Source organism: Astatotilapia calliptera, chromosome 15 (assembly GCF_964374335.1).
Source record: "Astatotilapia calliptera chromosome 15, fAstCal68.1, whole genome shotgun sequence".
NCBI classification, from domain to species: Eukaryota; Metazoa; Chordata; class Actinopteri; order Cichliformes; family Cichlidae; genus Astatotilapia; species Astatotilapia calliptera.
This window is the reverse complement of record NC_137436.1, coordinates 11,978,052-11,998,038: the sequence shown is the minus strand read 5'-3', so window position 1 is coordinate 11,998,038 and position 19,987 is coordinate 11,978,052. Positions and strand designations below refer to the sequence as shown.

Below are 19,987 nucleotides of genomic sequence, written 5' to 3'. Positions count from 1 at the left end.
TTATGTCACCCATCATTGATGTTCAATCTGAATGTTTCTTAGATGTGCAGCTCTGTGGAGCTCCTTCCAACGTGAGAAAGAGACCGTGGTTGAGCAAATGAATGATTCAGAGGGCAGGATGGCCATGTTCACTACAGCTAAAGCTGTAAGCGCCCACCAAGCAGAAGACAAGTGTCAAAGATACAAGGTGGGTCACTGTGTCAGAGAAAAAGAGATTCTGTATTAGAAATTACAGAAATGATCTAGCCTTTCCCAGGGGTTGTATCTTTTAGTTTTGCATGATATGTTTGAGGAGAACATATTTATTAAACAGCTTTGTGTCGTATCTCTTATAACCTTTTGGTTCTAGTCACTGGTGGCGCATGTTGACCTGCTGGAAATGCCTCTGAATGCTTTGAAAGAAAGAGCAGCAGAGCTGGAGCAATTAATCTCTGAATCCAGCAAAGCTATCACCAGTCACGTTGTGTCGTCGCTATGGCAACGGTGGACCCATCTCCGCAGTGTGGCCCGAGCCCAGGAGAGGGCACTGGAGGACACTGCTAGAGAGTGGAGGAACTTCAATGAGAAAGTAAGAGACAGTTTACCCGTGGGTTTTTGTGCATGTTATTGGTGTGGTGGTCCTCACGTATTGGCCTGCTTTCTGGGGAATAAAGAGCAGGTCCCCACACTGTAAATCGCTGAAGTAAACCTTTAGGGAAAAGGTTTACTTTAAGGTCCCAAATCATGAAAATGTGTTTTTATTAGCTTGAAGATGTAGAAAGTATAAATTTCCTTGTCACCGTAATTTTTCTAGCACTCTCCACAACTAGACCACCTTCTAGTTTTATAAACCACTGAAAACTGGATGATCAATGATTATAGACATATAGCTAATAAATGCAACACATCCTACTCTCTGACTGCTCGGTTTCTTTTAGGTGAATGTGAAAGTCCTAGTTAAGCACGCAACTCAGACTCTTTTTAAGTGTGGCTGTATCAGAACCTTGTGCACGGTCGATTTATTAGCTTTAGTGGAAGATAGTTTGTACTTTGCCAGGTTGGTGAAGCAGACAGGAGTAGCAAGGAAACTAACTGGATCATATAAAAAATATTATTTTCAGAGTGGGCTGTGTTTATTTTATTACTTCTTTGCTTTACGTGATATGTGATGGCCTTTGCTAAGAGAAGACTTGTTTTATTCTGCTGTCAAAGGCACCAGACTCCACTGATAAAAACACTCATACTTTGCCGAACACAGAAGAGGCTGATCTGCCTCAGCTTGATCAGTTAGGTTATTTCTGTTATTGTGTGGCTTTTATGTTGAATCACCAGAGTCCCACTCTGACGGTCCGGAAACTTGCAGAGAATATGGGACATTTTAGGTTTGGATAAAGGTTCAGGTAAGACAAGCATTAGCTATGGCTGAAGCAAAAGTCAGACCCGAGTACGTCACAAGTCTTCAGTCTGTCCCTGTGTGGTCTCTATAATCAACTCTTCACTGGCGTCCAGTTAAGTCCCTGTTTATTTTAAGAATGCTGTGGTCCACCCACTTTTTCACTTTTTGTTTTGATGTTTTAGTGTTTTGTTTTATTTATAAAGGTGCTTTGTAAATAAAATATGACTTTACTTACTAACCTTCTGCAAAAATGCGTCTGCAAATTTGGGTCAAACACAGTAACCGCTGAACACCAGTTGGTGTGCAGTGATGTAACTCCAGGCTTTAGGCCAGTTGTTTCCTTCTGCCAAAACACTGTGTCATGGAGTGTTTTCCCGCCTTTTGACCTAATTTGTGTTTGAACGCTCTCTGTTTCCCATAAATACCCACAAGACACTCTTCCTAAAAAAGGAAATGAAGTCATATTGTAAGTAACTGTCACTTCCTCATATGTGGCACATTCCTGCTGTCCACTGTTTTTCTGTGGCCCCTTTGTTCAACTGGGCATGATGTCATCCTCTTTGTCCACTGATTCCTTTGACTATCACAAAGTCTTGTCCCACATAAAGTAGACTGGCAGCAATCACAAGTGAAAACAGACAAAAATGTTAGTAATTATGTCTCCCAGCCCCTTTATTAAACCCACAAGCTCTACATGAAGCTGAATGTGGAGAATAATTCTGTAAATAAACATCTGTCCCTCAGATGGAGAAGGTACGATCGGTGTCCATAGACCTCCACGGTCGTGTCCCAGACAGCACGGTTGAGAAAGCAGCCACCAGGGCGGCGCTTCAGAGTCTCCTGGAGTACCATGACTCCTTCAGTCTGGAAGTGGAGAGGGAGCAGTCCATACTGGCTCTGCTAGGGCAACAAAGTTGCAGTCTTAGGGGAGAGGATGACAAGGTGGAAGTGATGGAGAAAAGCACTGAGAACGGACACAAGGAGACGCCGTGCTCACAGGAGATCCAGAGCATGCAGGCGCAGTATGACAGGTGAGATGACTGCTGCTGGGGCTGCTGACAGCCACTTTATACTCATAATGATTATTGCTATAATTGTTCAACTTAGGTAGGTGGATATTTAAGTTGTTTTACAGCCTCCTAGTACAAGGATAATGGGGCTACTTTTCAGTTTATCTTCATTTTTAAAAAGAGTTTCTGCTTTTTACCACTTAAATTTGTTTATAATAAATGTAATAAATATCCCATTCAGACCGAAATGTGTTTGTTTATTTTGATCTTTTTCTTCCTTGTCTTGTCAGCCTTGTGTTGCAGGTGCGGGCTAGCAGGACTCAGGTGCATCAGGAATTGAGGGAGAGAGAGGAGGTTGAGAAAGAGCTAGGCTTAGTCAAAGGCTGGATCCAGGACACCCGAGGTTTATTGCTGAGTCCCACTGCAGACCTGGATTCACTGCTGCAAGAGCTAGAGGTAAAGGACTTACTAGTCTCACACATAAAGCAAACATAGTCTGACTTCAGTGGTGTTTTTTTTCTTGTTTAGACACAAATACAATGTATTAACATAATTAACAGATGTGATTATGTTTGAATGTGTGAGAGTAAAGCTATGGATTTACTTGTTTATCTATGTTCCTACCCTCACCTGTGGCAGCAAGCTGTTAGTAGTCATCAAAACAATGAGATAGTACATGGAAGTGGTAAAAATGAATGTCCTCTGAAGGGTCTCTGGGCTCTTCCTTAAAGTAAAAACAGTGGTCATTTGGAAGGGGCTCACAGTAGAGTCACTACTCTCCCAATTGAAAGGAGCCTGTTGAGGTGGTTCAGACATCTGAATAGGATTCCTCCTGGGCATATCCTACTAGAAGGAGGCCTCAAGGCAGACCAGGGACGTGCAGAGAGGTTTAAAGGGGCGGGTGCTCAAAGTTAAAAAGGGGCACATTGAACCATGCTGAATAACAACAACACACATTCATCAAGAATCTAATATGGGAAGGGCAGGGCTGTGTTGATCTGAGACTGTAGACATTAAAAAGTCCACAGGAGAGATGGTAGCTGATTAAACAAGTTTCATGAGATAATAACAAAATGCAAAGATTGGTGACAGCGCTTGGAACCATAAGGCAACGAAAAACTGTGACATAAACTCGGCTCTGCCTGTGAATCACTCTTTGCTTCTCTTCTTCCTTCCTTCCCATCATTTCATATATCACTCTCCACTTGCTGTCTATCTGAGAACAAGGCACAACTTGCTATTGCAATAAACTATAATCTAATTATCCACACCTAACAACTCTTGCACTTAATCTATAATAAAATGATGACAGCAAAATGTTATAGCCCTGCCTTTAGTAGCCTCATACAGCTCCTACTGTTTCCTCCTCATGTCCTTACCAGCCATGTCTGCACAATGTTATATCATGAGTAATATTTTTTTAAATCCAGCTAAATAAAACACACACATGCACACACAGTGACATTTTAGACCTTCTTCAGAATACTGTATATACTATGGGCATCCTTACATTATTATTTATTACTAGAGCTACAATAATAAAGCAATGAGGAGGGGGAAGTAATAAATATGAAATAATGTATTTATGATGATTCCATTTGTTTCACTATCCACTCTGTGCAGGGCAAAGCTTATTACATTTTTAAACTGTAGAGATACAATCATTTTACTGCTGTAAAATCCAACTTTTGTCTTATTTAAAATATAAATCTAATATAATCTGCTTCTTAATGTATGTTCTTTAAAATACAGCGTGTGTTTTTTAATATATTATAATTATAATAATTATTATGTGGACATGCATATTAGATCGTTTTTTAGTGAAATATAATCCCTCCAGAAAGGCAGGAAATGCCCAGAAACTTACTTTAAAACTAAATATGTTCCCTAAAACGGTGACAGAGCTACAGACCCATGACAGCCTTACACAGGTAGCCAGCAGCTATGACCAGCACTACTTGTGCAGTTAATAAAAGGACAGGTAATGTTTGTCACGCTGTTGCACACACAGCACGCTCGTTTGTTTCAGTTCGTCAGTTGCAACAAGACAGCTTACCAACGTAATAAGCTAATACTCCTGTGTGCTACACACTACAGTGTGCGCTGTACACCTACTTACTGGGTTTGTCGCATCAGTCTGTGTCTCTGAGTTAACTTGTGTTTCTCCTACAGCTCCGGACCGCAACAAATGCGCGTGCTCTTTGTGAGCTCGTTCCCGGCTCGTAACCAGCGCGTTCTGCCGTTGAGGGCGATCATTGGTTAAATGTGATCATGTGACTGATGCAAGCCAGATCCTTTTATTTAGCAAAACTATGATTAATAGTTAAATATTATTGTTGAGGGGCACAGACAGGACTCCGCACGCACACACACATAAAATAAATAAATAAATAAATAAAAAAAATTTAAAAGTTGCCTCAACAAAAGGGCACTTTGGGCACTCATCAGGAAAGGGGCGGGTGCTCAAGCCCCTCTAGCCCCCCCCCCTCTGCACGTCCCTGGTCTCTATCCATCTAGTATTAAATCTTTCTGGGAAACAAGTATGTATATTATGCACACACACAAACACACATGCAGCTATTACCTATTTCTTGTTTTTATACCTAAGATGAATTATTGTTGAATGAAGACATTTTTCAAACAAATGTAAAATGTGGGCAATTGTGTTTATTGGGTAAAGGAAAAGGCAGAAGGGGGGGAAAGGATAGAAAGAATGAAAGAGAGAGATGAGAGAAAACCCCAACAATCCCCTCTGAGCAAGCAGCAGGCGACAGTGGATAGGAAAAACTCCTTTTAAAGTGAAAGACACCTAAAGGAGAAACCTATGGCAGAACCAGGCTCAGGAGGGGGCAGTCAACTGCCGGGACTGGTCGGGGGGTGAGGGTGAAAAAAGAAAAAGGAGGGAGGGGAAGGGGGGAAATGAAGATGGAATAGAGGTGGAGGAAGACGAGGTTACATCAGGTGAGAAGCAGCAGTGCCCCTCCTCCAGAACCAGTGGAAGCGTTTTTTCTTCTTTTTCAGATACTCTTCCACCAGCACTTTTTTCTCAATGATGAGGGTTTTCAGCTCATCGATTGTTTCTGCGTTTTCTTTCTCAAGTTTGTTGCATCTTTTCACCATGTCTTCTAATTGTTCTTGTTTTTCTTTAAGCTTGTCTTTCAGTTCTTTAACTGTTGCCTCCTCTATTCGCTTTGCCTTGTGCACATCTGTGTGCATGTCTTCCAGCTGCTGGTTTCTCTTCTGGATTTCTTGAAGTCTACACTGCAGGTCTTTATGTGTTTTCTGTTGTTCTTGCTTTTGCGCCTGGATTTCAGAGTTTTTGTACTTCAAGGTCTTAGAAAGTTCCTCAAGTTCGGTATTTTTTCTCAGCATCTCATTGATGCTACTCTGCATCGCTGAGCATTGTTTTTCCAGCTTTTTCTTTTCTTCTTCCAGTACAGTTGATTTGTACTTTGTTTCGTTATACAATTCTTGGAGTGCTTGATTTTTCCTCTGGAGATGAAGTTTTTCTTCTTCCTGTTGTATTTTCTGTTGGTCTTTTTCTTGAAGAAGCTCTTTATTTCCGTGCACTTTTTTATCAAGCCTGATTTGGAGCGATCGGTGTTTTTCCTCCATCTCGTCAAGCTTGGAGTCCATTTCTTTCTGTTTCATTTCCAGTTTCTTCTTGTCTTGAAGCAACTGTTGACTTTTGTGCAGAGTTTTGTCATGTTTCACCTGCAGCGCTTTGTATTTTTCCTCCATGGCTTGGAGTTTGCTCTGCAGGTCTCTCTGCTCTACGGGCTCTTGTTTCTTTTCTTGGAGGTTCTCCTTATTTCTCTCCAGAGCTTCATCAAGCATTACTCGCAAGCCTTCATTTTGCTTCTCAATGTTCCTCAGCTTGCAATCCATTTCTTCCTTTTTTATTTTCTGTTGGTCTATCTTGTGAAGAAACTCTTTATTTCTCTCCAGAGCTTCATCAAGCATCACTTGCAAGCCTTCATTCTGTTTCTTGATGTGCCTCAGCTTGCAATCCATTTCTTCCTTTTTTATTTTCTGTTGGTCTTTCTCGTGCAGAAACTCTTTATTTCTCTCCAGAGCTTCATCAAGCATCACTTGCAAGCCTTCATTTTGTTTCTCGATGTTCCTCAGCTTGCAATCCATTTCTTCCTGATGTATTTTCTGTTGGTCTTTTTCTTGAAGCAGCTCTTTATTTTTGAGCAGTGTTTCCTCAAGAGTTAGTTGCAGCATTTTCAGTTTTTCCTCCAAGACTTCAAGCTGGGAGTCTGTTTCTTTCTCCAGCATTTCTTGTTGCTCTCTCTCTTGAATGAACTCTTTATTTCTGTGCACTGTTTTCTCAAGCTTGATTTGGAGCGATCTGTGTTTTTCCTCCATCTCGTCAAGCTTGGAGTCCATTTCCTTCTGTTTCATTTCCATTTGCTTCTTGTCTTGAAGCAACTGTTGACTTTTGTGCAGAGTTTTGTCATGTTTCACCTGCAGCGCTTTGTATTTTTCCTCCATGGCTTGGAGTTTGCTCTGCAGGTCTCTCTGCTGTGTGGACTGTTGCTTCTCTTCTTGGTGGATTTCCTTCAGTTTTTCCAGAGCTTCGTCAAGCTTCTCTTGGAGCTCCTGATTCTTCTTGAGCATTTTATCCCCTTTAATGCTCTCTTTTTTCTCATTTTGGAGCAGATCTTTAATTTTTTCTAGAGCTTCATCAAGCTTTTCTTGGAGCTCGTGATTCTTCTTATCTTGGAGAGCCCATTGTTTCTCCTCAATAATACCTTCCCTTTCCTGAAGCTGGTAGGATAATTTTTCTAATTCAGCGCTCTTTCTCTCATTTTCTTCTGTCAGGATCTTAATCTTTTCTCTGTTCATGAGATTTTCCTTCTCCATTTCTTCCAATCGCTTTTCCTCTAATTCCACCTGTTCATCCCAAGGAAGAGAGCTGATGTAAGGGTCTAGGGACTCATACCATGGAATAGAGCTGGGGTCAGCTTCTTGTCTTTCTTGCTCTTTCTGAGACATGTTGGAGTCTGTATACCGTGAGTACGAAAAGTATCCAGATGTTTGAAAATGCTTTACTGGTGAACGTTTGAATGCTGCTAACATAAGTGCTGCAAATAACGGACTGAAAGTTGTACCTCCTCACCCCTATTTATGGATTCAGAAGCCTGTGACATCACAATTCCATAAGCCAATGAGGTTGTCACATGACATTCTAGAATGAGGTCATGTTTTTGTATGAATTTTTTAAATAACATCAACATTCCGTAAGCCAATGAGGTTCTTACATGACTTTTGAATGAGGATAATTATTTTGTGTTAATCGACATAGCCTGCTGCAGCTCAGAGCTCATGAGCTCAAACGATCCTCCAACCTCAGCCTCCCGGTAGCTTGGATTACAGGCACGCGCCACCGCACCCGGCGAGAAGCAGCTACGTTAACAGGGCTTTTAACTATGTCTGAGGTGACATCATGACACTAACCTGCTGCCCATCATTAGCAAAGTTGTAATGATGGGCAGCAAAGATGAGGAATGAATGGTGCACAATTGTTATATGCAAGTTTTTAGAAAGCTCGTGGTTAACCCAAGAGTATTTTGTCACAATATCAAGAAGAGTAAAGCTTCAATGTCAAGAATAGATAGGAATATAGGGAATTATATATTTTTATTTAAAGACAGGACTCACATGTTTTCATTTCTAGTCTTTAAAACCTGTCTCTATCAGGGACGTGCAGAGAGGTTTAAAGGGGCGGGTGCTCAAAGTTAAAAAGGGGCACATTGAACCATGCTGAATAACAACAACACACATTCATCAAGAATCTAATATGGGAAGGGCAGGGCTGTGTTGATCTGAGACTGTAGACATTAAAAAGTCCACAGGAGAGATGGTAGCTGATTAAACAAGTTTCATGAGATAATAACAAAATGCAAAGATTGGTGACAGCGCTTGGAACCATAAGGCAACGAAAAACTGTGACATAAACTCGGCTCTGCCTGTGAATCACTCTTTGCTTCTCTTCTTCCTTCCTTCCCATCATTTCATATATCACTCTCCACTTGCTGTCTATCTGAGAACAAGGCACAACTTGCTATTGCAATAAACTATAATCTAATTATCCACACCTAACAACTCTTGCACTTAATCTATAATAAAATGATGACAGCAAAATGTTATAGCCCTGCCTTTAGTAGCCTCATACAGCTCCTACTGTTTCCTCCTCATGTCCTTACCAGCCATGTCTGCACAATGTTATATCATGAGTAATATTTTTTTAAATCCAGCTAAATAAAACACACACATGCACACACAGTGACATTTTAGACCTTCTTCAGAATACTGTATATACTATGGGCATCCTTACATTATTATTTATTACTAGAGCTACAATAATAAAGCAATGAGGAGGGGGAAGTAATAAATATGAAATAATGTATTTATGATGATTCCATTTGTTTCACTATCCACTCTGTGCAGGGCAAAGCTTATTACATTTTTAAACTGTAGAGATACAATCATTTTACTGCTGTAAAATCCAACTTTTGTCTTATTTAAAATATAAATCTAATATAATCTGCTTCTTAATGTATGTTCTTTAAAATACAGCGTGTGTTTTTTAATATATTATAATTATAATAATTATTATGTGGACATGCATATTAGATCGTTTTTTAGTGAAATATAATCCCTCCAGAAAGGCAGGAAATGCCCAGAAACTTACTTTAAAACTAAATATGTTCCCTAAAACGGTGACAGAGCTACAGACCCATGACAGCCTTACACAGGTAGCCAGCAGCTATGACCAGCACTACTTGTGCAGTTAATAAAAGGACAGGTAATGTTTGTCACGCTGTTGCACACACAGCACGCTCGTTTGTTTCAGTTCGTCAGTTGCAACAAGACAGCTTACCAACGTGTATGTAATAAGCTAATACTCCTGTGTGCTACACACTACAGTGTGCGCTGTACACCTACTTACTGGGTTTGTCGCATCAGTCTGTGTCTCTGAGTTAACTTGTGTTTCTCCTACAGCTCCGGACCGCAACAAATGCGCGTGCTCTTTGTGAGCTCGTTCCCGGCTCGTAACCAGCGCGTTCTGCCGTCGAGGGCGATCATTGGTTAAATGTGATCATGTGACTGATGCAAGCCAGATCCTTTTATTTAGCAAAACTATGATTAATAGTTAAATATTATTGTTGAGGGGCACAGACAGGACTCCGCACGCACACACACATAAAATAAATAAATAAATAAATAAAAAAAATTTAAAAGTTGCCTCAACAAAAGGGCACTTTGGGCACTCATCAGGAAAGGGGCGGGTGCTCAAGCCCCTCTAGCCCCCCCCCCCTCTGCACGTCCCTGAGGCAGACCCATGACAAGTTAGAAAGGTTATTCCTCTCGGCTGGCTTGAGGATGCCTTGGTGTCCTGCGGGGGAGCTGGAAGAGCTTAGTCTGCTACCTTGTGACCAAGAGCCAGATAAGTGGTGAAAAATAGATAGATTAATGGAAAAATGATAAAAAGGGATTTGTAGTCATTCATGTAATAATTACAAATTTAAAAAAACACCCAAACAATTTCTAAAGTGAAATCACCAATAATGAAATGTTGCTATTGGTGGATCACTGCTTTGTCTCCATGAAGTTAGTTTAACTCCCTGACAAAGATTTATACACTTAAATGAGTTAGTTAAGTTAAACAAGACCAAGCTATAACGGGAGTTTAATTTTTGATTAATTGTTGATCATTCAGCTTGATTATAACCATGTATATTTCATCAAGTGCAGCTTCTCGTATGTTACATTCATGTCATACACTTTGCCTTGTAGACGGCACACGGTGAGGTGATCAGCAGACGTCAGAGTGTGGAGCGGATGACAGAGCTGCAGCAATCAAAGTACCAGGACCTCCAAGCTGGCCTGCCCTCTGAACTCAGCATGCAGCTAGCTGAGGTGGCGCTGGCTCTCGGATCTGCTGAGGATCAGGTAAGCTCATTTTACTTATTGTATTATTTGACTCTAATAATGATGCATGTATGAATATTATCAATGAAATATGACACTGATTTGTTTAACATTCATTTAGTCTTGTCAAGAGGTTTATGTTAGTATTTGACCTATGTTTTTTTAACTGTGTATTTCTAAGGTATTATGTGGTCTAATTGTTAAGGCTCTATTACACAATCACAAAAGTTCTGTGTTGGATGTTGTCTGCAACTCTTTCTTCACACATATTCTATCTGTAACTTCTCTGCCACTAACAAAAAGCCAAAAAGGGATGTTAAACAAACATTGTGTGTGTTTCTGATATCCACTTCAGGTGCAGGCAAGGGAAAGGGAGGTGCAGCAGACCAGAGATGTGAAAGAGGACTTCAGCTCCCGACTGCAGGACATCGAGGCAAAGCTGAAGACCATTGCTCTAAAATTGGAAGACAAGGGTGCCGACCTGGAGGAGGCCAAAGAAGACACCAAAGTAATCAAACAGACAGATTGACTAATTAGCAAGCAATTAACCCCTGTTAAATCGGCTATTCATTTTGCAGATGTTGAGGTTAATGAGTGAATTGAGTTCTGGCTTCAACAGTGACCCACTTTTGAGAGGAGTATTCCAGATGGGAGTTTGAGCCCCTTGCCTCCTGTTCTTCTTCTTGTCTCCCCAGCATGTTTCTTCCCTCACTCATTTGTAGAAAAAAAACTTTGGAGTTAAAATTCATTTAAAGGAGCAGTTTGAGCACATCCCACATGCCTCTGGTTTAGTAATTAATCACTGCTCCTCGCCAGGAAAGCTATAAAACCACAACTTGTCATTCATACGCTTTTAAAGCTGTGGGTCACAATTAAGTAGTTACTGCTTTTAGGATGAGAGTGTTACTTGAAATGTATCCTGACTGTGTTCAAAATAAACTCTAAATCTAGTTTTACCTCGCTCATGAACTCCCTTTCTTTAATCTCTGCCCTCCTTACACCTCCTTTCTCCTCCGTTTTTTTTCACCCCCTCCTCTCCTCCCTTCTCCAGGCTCTTTCTGAGGAGTGTGAATCCTGCGGTTGCTCTCTGGCAGAGTTGGGAGTGGCTGTGCAGGAGTTTGGGGAGCAGAACCCTCTCCTGTGTAAGCAGCTGGGTGATGCTGTAGCCAAACTGACAGAGGTGCAGCACCACACCTCGCAGCAGGTCCAGGATAGAGCCAACAGACTGAAGAAGGTGTGGGGGGGGGGCAGTCAGTTCAGTGTGCCATCCAAATGATTTGTTTCATATAATTCTCTTAAATATTATTATATTAAATGTAGTTTTTGTATTATTTGCTCTGACTTTGTGGTCTTCTGTTGAGCAGGCAGAAAGACAGGTGGAGGAATATCAGGGCATGAAGGCATTCATTTTGAGCTGGACAAAGAAAGCTGAGGCTCTGGTCACCGGTAATATCATTTGGAGCTCTGCGTCCCAGCTGCAGGAGCAAATTCGAGCACACCAGGTGAGCTTTAATGGCGCTGCCAGCAGGGATTGTGAATAGCTATAAGTTTTCCTAAAGCTGCTGTTGTGTAAGATGAATGGGTTCTATTAAAATCCATGTTTATTCTTCCTCCAAAATATTAATCCTGGAGCTGTGGATACCCCACAAAGTTGAAGCTAATTAGATGCACCGAGTTTTTAAAATTCCGGTGAAACGTCATGCTCTACACTATGTCGACCGGCCTTAATTAGTATAACTGCACACCCGAGAAGACTCCTCTCCTTGACTTATAATTTGCGTTCATTTGGTGGCAGGCCTTACTGCGTGAGTGTCGAGGTCTCCATGGTGACTTGGAGGCCATGGGGGAGAGGGAGGTGCAGCTGGCGGATGTGTTGCAGACAGAGGGGTGGAGCCAGCGGGTGAAACACCTCAGCAGACGCACAGAAGAGCTGCAGCAAACTGCCAAGACTCGCCTCCAGAGTCTGCAGGATGCAGCTAAGGTACATTACACTTTTAAGAAAGCATTACAGGAGTTATGCAGTACCCCCCTGCCTCAGTCTTCCCGTGATCACATCATCTCCATTGCTGCCAAAAAAACTGTGGCTATTCCCATTTTATAATTCCACACACTCTGTTGCATAAGAGCATGTGCACATCCTTTCAAATTGAGTCAATTATAATTTAGCCACAACTCAACAGTGCCCCCTTATGGTCATTCACGACAGATTACTCCATCATAATGGAAGGCACTGTTTCATTTAGCGTGTGCAGCAGTAATCTGTTACGCTAATCTGATTGCCATGCAGCTGCTTCCCAGACGACAGTCTGTTGCTGATTGTTGCTAATAACACTGTGCATTGGAAATCTGTTTACAACTCCTCTTGTGAGTTAGATTTTTTTTTTGGGTCTAGATTGCAGAGCACGAGTTTAATTTGTAGCGACTTGTAATTTAGTTTCTTTCCAATGATGCACATTAAGGTCAGTTAGAATTTGCAAATGAATACATTTTAAAGCGAGAGGCACCACTATCTTCATCATTCAAACTGCACTGAGGGAAAAAAAACATTTGCAGCATTAGATATCCACAAAGGAGCTTTGATACTTTTAAAAATCTGTTTTCATGTGGGTTTGATTACTGCTGTGTACAGAAGCTACATTCTATCTTGTATCTTTGCCCACATATACTTTCCCTTGATTTGTTATGTCTGTATCTCTCCTCAGGACATGTTGCGTCTGGAAGCGGAGGTCAAGAGCCTCCATGCTGCTGTAGATCAGATACAGGCCACACTTGCTTCCCCTGAACTTAACAAGCTCAGTCTCAGAGAGCAGTTGACACAGAGACAGGTAAACACAAACATAATACTGGCAAACAGCTTGTGTCCAGTCAGTCTGCAGATGTCATTTAAATTAGCGTCCATTGATATACATCTAGCATTTCTATCTCCCGTCTTATTATCAACCTCTTTGCTTTTCAATAAGCGTCTGCTGGTGGAAATGGAGGGCTTTAAGCAGCAAGTAGCTGCTGTTCAGCAGTGTCAGAGCGCCCTCCGGCTGCCAGAGGAGGTAGTGGCCAGTCTGCCTATCTGCCGCACAGCTCAGACTCTGCAGCAAGAAGCCAGCCAAGTGCAACACACCACAATCCAGCAGTGCAACATCCTGCAGGTAAAAGGCAGCCCGAGTATTATGAAGGCTGTTGATGAGCTGTTAGATATAAAGTCATAGTGACAGAGACAAGAAACACTACATTATCAGCCTTTGTGATAAGAACCCTACTATCAAAATTATATCTTTTTTCAGTTGCATTGTTTTTGTTAGTATTTTATCGCTTAAAAGTAGCACTGAAATTTCAGCTGATGAGAAGAGTTATTGCTTTGAAGAGTGGATGCTCTGAAACCTGGGCTCTGTAGTGTTTCAACAAGCCTTCTCAGGAATGTCTGTGTTTTCTTTAAGCCCCCATCAGAGGCCAACTGTAGTGAAGATTAGCCCTGAGGACGAAGCAAGTGACTGTCAGCCAATAAATCAGTCAATCCATTTGAACCAAATACATCATGTTTAACAAGAACTGAAACAGTTCATCTCCCATGTGGGCACATTGTTCTGGCTCAAGGTCAAATTTGTGACAGGCTGTCTAAAACATTTTGATACACAGACCTTCTGATTCGGTCATCTACTAATCGGAAGGTTGGTTCTTCAGTCCCTGGCTGATCCAGTCCAAATATCCATGAGAAAGATACTAACCCCAAGTTGCTAGATAGATAGAAAGCACATAACTAGAAAAAACATAGAAAAAAGTGCATGTGTGAATGAGGCAAGTTGTATAAAGTGATTTGAGTGCACAGATAGAGTAGAAAAATGCTATATGAGAACCAGTCCATTTACCATTTACATTCACATCTATCTTTGTAATCACAATATTCTAATCGTGGTAATTTAGCTCTCACACACCTGCATTATTTCAATATCAGCAAATGAAAAATACAGATTATTCTGTCTAATAAGAGCTTACCAACAATATAATGAGCATGCTCAGTACCAGTTACTGCGTATGGATATGAGAGTCAACGTAAAAGTTTAGAACTTGACTTCCTGCGAAGATTGGGAAGGGAAAATATAATTTCCTTCAGGGATCTATATAGTAAATACAGTTTCATTCATCTCATTTTACCTTAACGCCCTGACAGGAGGCCGTGGTGCAGTATGAGCAGTATGAACAGGAAGTGAAGAACCTCCAGAGATTAATTGAAGAAGCTCATCGGATCATTCAGGACCGGCCCGTTTCCACTAATAATATACAGGAACTTCAGGCTCAGATACACCACCACGAGGTATGAGGGTCTCCTTACTTTCTGTCATTTATCTGTTCGGTTTATTAGAACAGCAGTGTGTAGGTGATAAACATGTAACCCCCAAATCATCAACATTATCAATAAAATGCAGCTTTATGATTGTCTTATCCAAGGTTGTCAAAAATAAGGCCAGAATTGGCCCTGCAAAGATTCCCATCCGAATGGCTTTGGAAAATGTAAAGTAGAATAGAAATTTTGGCTTTTTAATATTTATATATTTCTCAGGGATTGTGTGGTTAAACTTCTGTACAGTGGTTTCACTGGCCCTCCCTACAAGATTTGCTCCTAGAACAACATTTTAGTCTTCTGCCGTAAACCAAATTGAGTGTGACTCTTAAAAAATTAGTTGATGCCTCAGACATTCAGACATTTCTATTGAGGTCAGTATTTTTAACATCAAAGAGTTAAGTGAAAGAAACAGAGAACTTGAGTCATTATGTTTCCTGTCCTATGTTTCAATGCACAGAGGCAAAAAGCAGAAGTTGTGGCACCAGTGAATGTATCATATATCTTAAATTAGCCTTAGGAAAGCCTGACTAAAATGACTCAAACTATAATTCTATCATTTCATTGCATCATTCATTATAAGCAAAAGCTGCTTCTATAGAGCCCTGAAATTGTTGAGTAAATCTAGTGTGAGAACACAAATGTCAAAGTGGTTAGGTTGGACATGAATTGTTCTTTAATCTTCCAGCTCTTCAGTACAAATGCTTGTCTGTCTTATTACACCTGTTTGAGAATGGCACAGAGGTGTGTAGTCCAGGGAATTCACAGCATGCACATGTGCTTCCTTCTGTACGCTCCACCCAGGCAATTCCCTCAGCTAAACCAAACAGACAGGCCAGGCAGTCGACAATGCTCACATAAACACCTACAGTCAATTTAGACCAATCCTAACATGCATGTTTTTGGACTGTGGGAGTTAGATGCAAGTCAATCTGCACATTCAAACCCAAAACCTCCTTGCTGTCAGCCATCAAGGGACCCTGGTTAAAAATAAATGGTCAATTAATACCCCTTTCCATCATTCCCCCTAAATCCCAGTTTAAAAACATCTGATTTAATCTCCCTTTTAACATGATCAAAGCATGCATTTTCCCAAACAGCAATCCAGAGAAAATGTTGTGTGGTGCTTTTACAAGCCCAACTCACGCACATTCCTAGTTTTATCTGATGGTGCATGTAAATATAATCTGCATAGACAGATGCCAGAGTTAGATGGTTTTCACCTGAGCGATTTGAGCCTCTGCTGCAGTTTCACTTTGCTGAGTATGTTAGATCTCCCATGCCGAGAAGGAGATTGTGAAGGGGGAGTGCAGATGCAAAGACCTGCAGAGAAACATCGTGTCTCCCCACAGGCAACATTTTTTTCTTTTATTACGTTTTAATTTCTGCTGCACGGTTCAGGCAGATTTATATCTTACTCCAATGTTTGACTGCCTGGAAAATATTAACCCAGGTGTTGCAGATATTTGCAGATATTTTCTCAACCCTGTAATCACTTTTGTCGCAGCAGAGCAGCCTGGCATGCCAGCACTTTTATGTCTAAGTTAGATCTCTAAGCTCAGCAGAGAGTTGCAACTCCACTGTCCCCTTTAGTCACATGACCTGATTATCAGTGCAATGACCATCTGTGGGACAGAGGGTGAAAAGAGGGGTGGAGGAGGAAGGCAGAGATGGGCTGGCCCGCTGGCACATTAGCGTACTTGTAATTTGACACCGTTTCTGTCACTCTTCCTCCAGACGCCCTCCCTCTCTCCTTCAGCTCCCTTTTGTTAGAAGTAATCTGCCCAAGGGATTGGCTGAGAACGACAGTAGCAGGCAAGGGAGGGGGAGGGTACAGCTCGGTGAGATCACTTCCTGTTTTTCCTTGCCATTTGTGTATGTGTAGCAGAGGGAGTGTCTGAGGGATTTTGAAGTATTTCTGCTATGGTCTCTGCTTCAACCAAACATCCTGTCTTAGCTTCAGCGCTGATCTGAGTCACCCGCCTCTGTGCTGCTCCGATTGGCTCAGAGATACAGAGGAGAGAGAGAGTGAGAAAGACAGAGAGGAAAAAAGGAGAGTGAGGCGGTGCTATTCTCTTTCTACACTTACACCAAAGACAGCCAAAGAGAATGCGTCTGCTCCGCTTACTCCTCTCAGACCGGCACCACATTCAAGGCTGATCCAACTCAGCCACCCACTTTCACAGGATCCTATTTAAACAGGAACTATTGATCTTGTGGTGTGGACTCAGCCACACTCTCCTGATCCTGGGGGTGGTGTTTTCTGTTTGCTTGGAATGTTTTGACAGGAGTTAGCCCAGAAGATCCGTGGCTACCAGGAGCAGATCGCCTCGCTCCACTCCAAGTGCAAGATGCTGACGGTGAAGGCCAAACACGCCACTATGCTGCTGACGGTCAGCGAGGTGGAGGGCTTTTCAGACGGCATGGATGAACTGAGTGACGAGGAGCTTCCCAGCGCTGTGACAGACACCACCACAGCTGACGCCAAGCAGCTTCCAGCACACCCCTCTGTAGTCATGGTGAGTGGGAAAACCTCTGGTTTTTGGGGGGGATATACAGTCATAGACCTGTAGACATTACAAGGATGTGTGTGCATGTGTGCATAAGTTGTAGCATCTCTCCCTTTCTGCACATACCACTGACTGCCAAAGTGACTCCAAGGATCCCAGTGGGGCCTTTAAGGTTTCTATGTGCTTCATTTAACAAAACTCCAGTTAGGTTAGTTACCCTTGACTTATACCACATTAATGCATGTCTGATAATATCACTTAAGATTAGATTTTTTAGATCTGCAAACCTTTTCTTCTCCACTATTAAGGTCACGGTAACAGTTATGACTGTGCAGTTCATTTACAAGATAATAATGAGCCACACAGAAGTAGCTGAACAGCAGGCCCTCCCTCACGTGCAGCTGTTCAGGCCTACGTAACAGCTGGATAAGGATACAGTGCTACGCAACATGTTTTAAACTAGTGGCATGAATATTTTTAGTCACCAATTATGTTTTAATTCAAAGTTCAAGTTCAAAGGTCGTTGGGGCGGGTGTAAAACCTTGCCTTTTAAAACAGCACCACTTCTTGCTGGTACACTTGCACCCAGGTGGGTTCTTCCTTTATGAAGATGTTTCCACACCTGCTCTGTGGATTTAGGCTCTTTCTTCGTGTAATCCTGGAGTCACTGATGTTGAGCTCAGGGCCCTGTGAGGGCATTGCCATCTGTTGCTGACTCCTTCTTCTTGTAGGTGAAAATAGTTCTTTATAAATCCGGCCGTGTGTGGGAAGTTTTTGTCCCACTACAGCAAAGAAGTAGTACTGTAAAAGGTTTTGAATAGGTTTTTTTTTTTTTTATTAATTCTGTATGTTATTTAGGTTCCTCTGGTGTGTCACTGGTACCTTGTTTGTCACTTAATGTTAGCCTGAGCCTGTCTGTCGCCCTCATCTTAATCATTTATTTTTCATACAGTTAGCACTAGTAACCACCCCACTTCCTTTCAGTCTGTTTCTGAATCAGGTTTCTGAGCCTTCCCGGTGTACTACTGTTGTTTGTGGTGTGTTTCGTCTCAGCAGGCCAGGAAACAGGATATTACTGCGTGTGTGTGTGTGTGTGTTTTTGTGTGTATGTTTAAACGTTGTCATTTTCCGTGTATGGTAACTGTCACGCATGGATTACTGATATTTTTAAAATTGCACGTTGTCATTGTTACAGCAGTGGTTTTACCAAGCGAACCTCACAATGTAAAACCAAACAGTTTCCCACACATACTGGTGTGCTAATGCTCTTAGTTGCCTTGCATTGCATCATAAAGCCCGCGAAACAGTCCTCCGAAGGTCCTGAGTCAGTAGACTAAGGTCTGCATCGCATTGCCAAAAAGCAGCCCAGTAGGGTTTGGCTCGCATTTCAGCTCTGCCTCTGCTGAAGCATGCAAGCACACTGACAACAGTGCTACTTCTAGGACAGCTGCTGCTGTATTCACCAGTCCCTGTCTCTGTTAGCTATCTCAGGCTAACAGAGATGCTAGCCATGCTTTGTTCGAGTCTGAGCTTTGATACTGCTGGATTTTTCTGTCAGAGACCTTATTCTTACTGTCTGTAGGACTACTTTAACCTTTTCCTGTTGTATATGTGTGTACTAACTCTACAGCATGTATGGGTTCATGTGTGATGTGAGCAATCACTGTCTGTGTACATTGTGTGTGTGTGTGTGATTTCTCAGCTTCCTGGTGAGGGCCATTCCTTTATCCTGATGTATCCTGTAAAGAATCCAAGCAACTACTTCACTGCCAGTGGAATCTAATGTTTGTCCATTTGCTCACACAGCAAAGACTTTTACCTCTGCAATGCTCTTTAATGTTGTGTTACGGCAGAAGAATTTCAGTGAGGCATATCAGTGTCATTAATGTGAGCTAATGGGTCTCCTTTCTGTGTTATTTGATTACTCACTATGTAATTAATCAAGCAGTATGTGTTGCCACTTCAATCTGGCTAACCTGCACTTCCCCATTAATTTTTATGCTTTTTCTTCTTCTTCTCCCTCCTCATTTTTCCCTCTCTGTCTCCTCTCCCCTTTGATCTGGTTGTTTTCTTTTTTGGCTCCCCCTCCTTTTTTCTTTCACCTGCTTCTTTTGATGTGTGCGTTTCATTTCTTTGCGGCGTGTATGTGTGGTCAGATGACAGCCGGCCGCTGCCACACACTCCTCTCCCCTGTGACAGAGGAGTCAGGGGAGGAGGGTACCAACAGCGAGGTCTCCTCTCCCCCTGCCTGCCGCTCCCCCTCTCCGGGGGCTAACGCTGAAGCTGCTCTTAACCAGGTATTGCAAATCCCACCCTGGAAAACTCCAAACCGACCAGTATTACCTGATGGTCTCAACTTCCCTATTGCCACTTTGTGTTTTGCACCTTTAAACGTTCAGTCATCACCATCATTGTTAGAAGATAACACTTTAATCTTTAAAGCTTCAAATGTTGCAAAATGCAAAAGCTAAAAAATATTGAATATGTGGCAAAATTTTGACGTAAGGTAAATACATCCCCTTCTCTTCACCATCACCACCATAACAAACCAACTTACCACCCTACAGTGACCACCCCACCATCATCACTGTTAGCACAGTATGTTTGAGAGAGCTGGAGATTTGCTGCGCTTATTTTACCCGCTTTTCCTTTTTTTTTTAAAAAATTGGCCTCCTGTTTGCATATTTACTTTGCTGATGGAAGTTTTGTTTGCCATTCCCATTTTTGTACACACAACTGAGGTGTCATCAAGTAGCTTTTTGTGCTGTCTGTGACCGCGAATGATGTAGAAGTGAAACAGAAACACTCGTTGTGCTGG

The 19,987-nt window shown here is 41.9% G+C and overlaps 1 protein-coding gene across 1 annotated transcript in view; it reads left to right on the top strand.

Annotated features, from left to right (window-relative positions):
* Positions 1–19,987, top strand: part of syne1a (spectrin repeat containing, nuclear envelope 1a) — a 128,779-nt gene that overhangs the window by 77,338 nt on the left and 31,454 nt on the right. The window contains exons 81-94 of the mRNA XM_026193858.2: positions 43–187; positions 350–568; positions 2,120–2,406; positions 2,676–2,841; positions 10,192–10,347; positions 10,682–10,834; positions 11,378–11,560; positions 11,691–11,828; positions 12,122–12,307; positions 13,029–13,151; positions 13,287–13,469; positions 14,489–14,632; positions 16,948–17,178; positions 19,326–19,466. Of these exons, the coding sequence (XP_026049643.2) occupies positions 43–187; positions 350–568; positions 2,120–2,406; positions 2,676–2,841; positions 10,192–10,347; positions 10,682–10,834; positions 11,378–11,560; positions 11,691–11,828; positions 12,122–12,307; positions 13,029–13,151; positions 13,287–13,469; positions 14,489–14,632; positions 16,948–17,178; positions 19,326–19,466 (2,455 nt within the window). The remainder of the gene's footprint in view (positions 1–42; positions 188–349; positions 569–2,119; positions 2,407–2,675; positions 2,842–10,191; positions 10,348–10,681; positions 10,835–11,377; positions 11,561–11,690; positions 11,829–12,121; positions 12,308–13,028; positions 13,152–13,286; positions 13,470–14,488; positions 14,633–16,947; positions 17,179–19,325; positions 19,467–19,987) is intronic.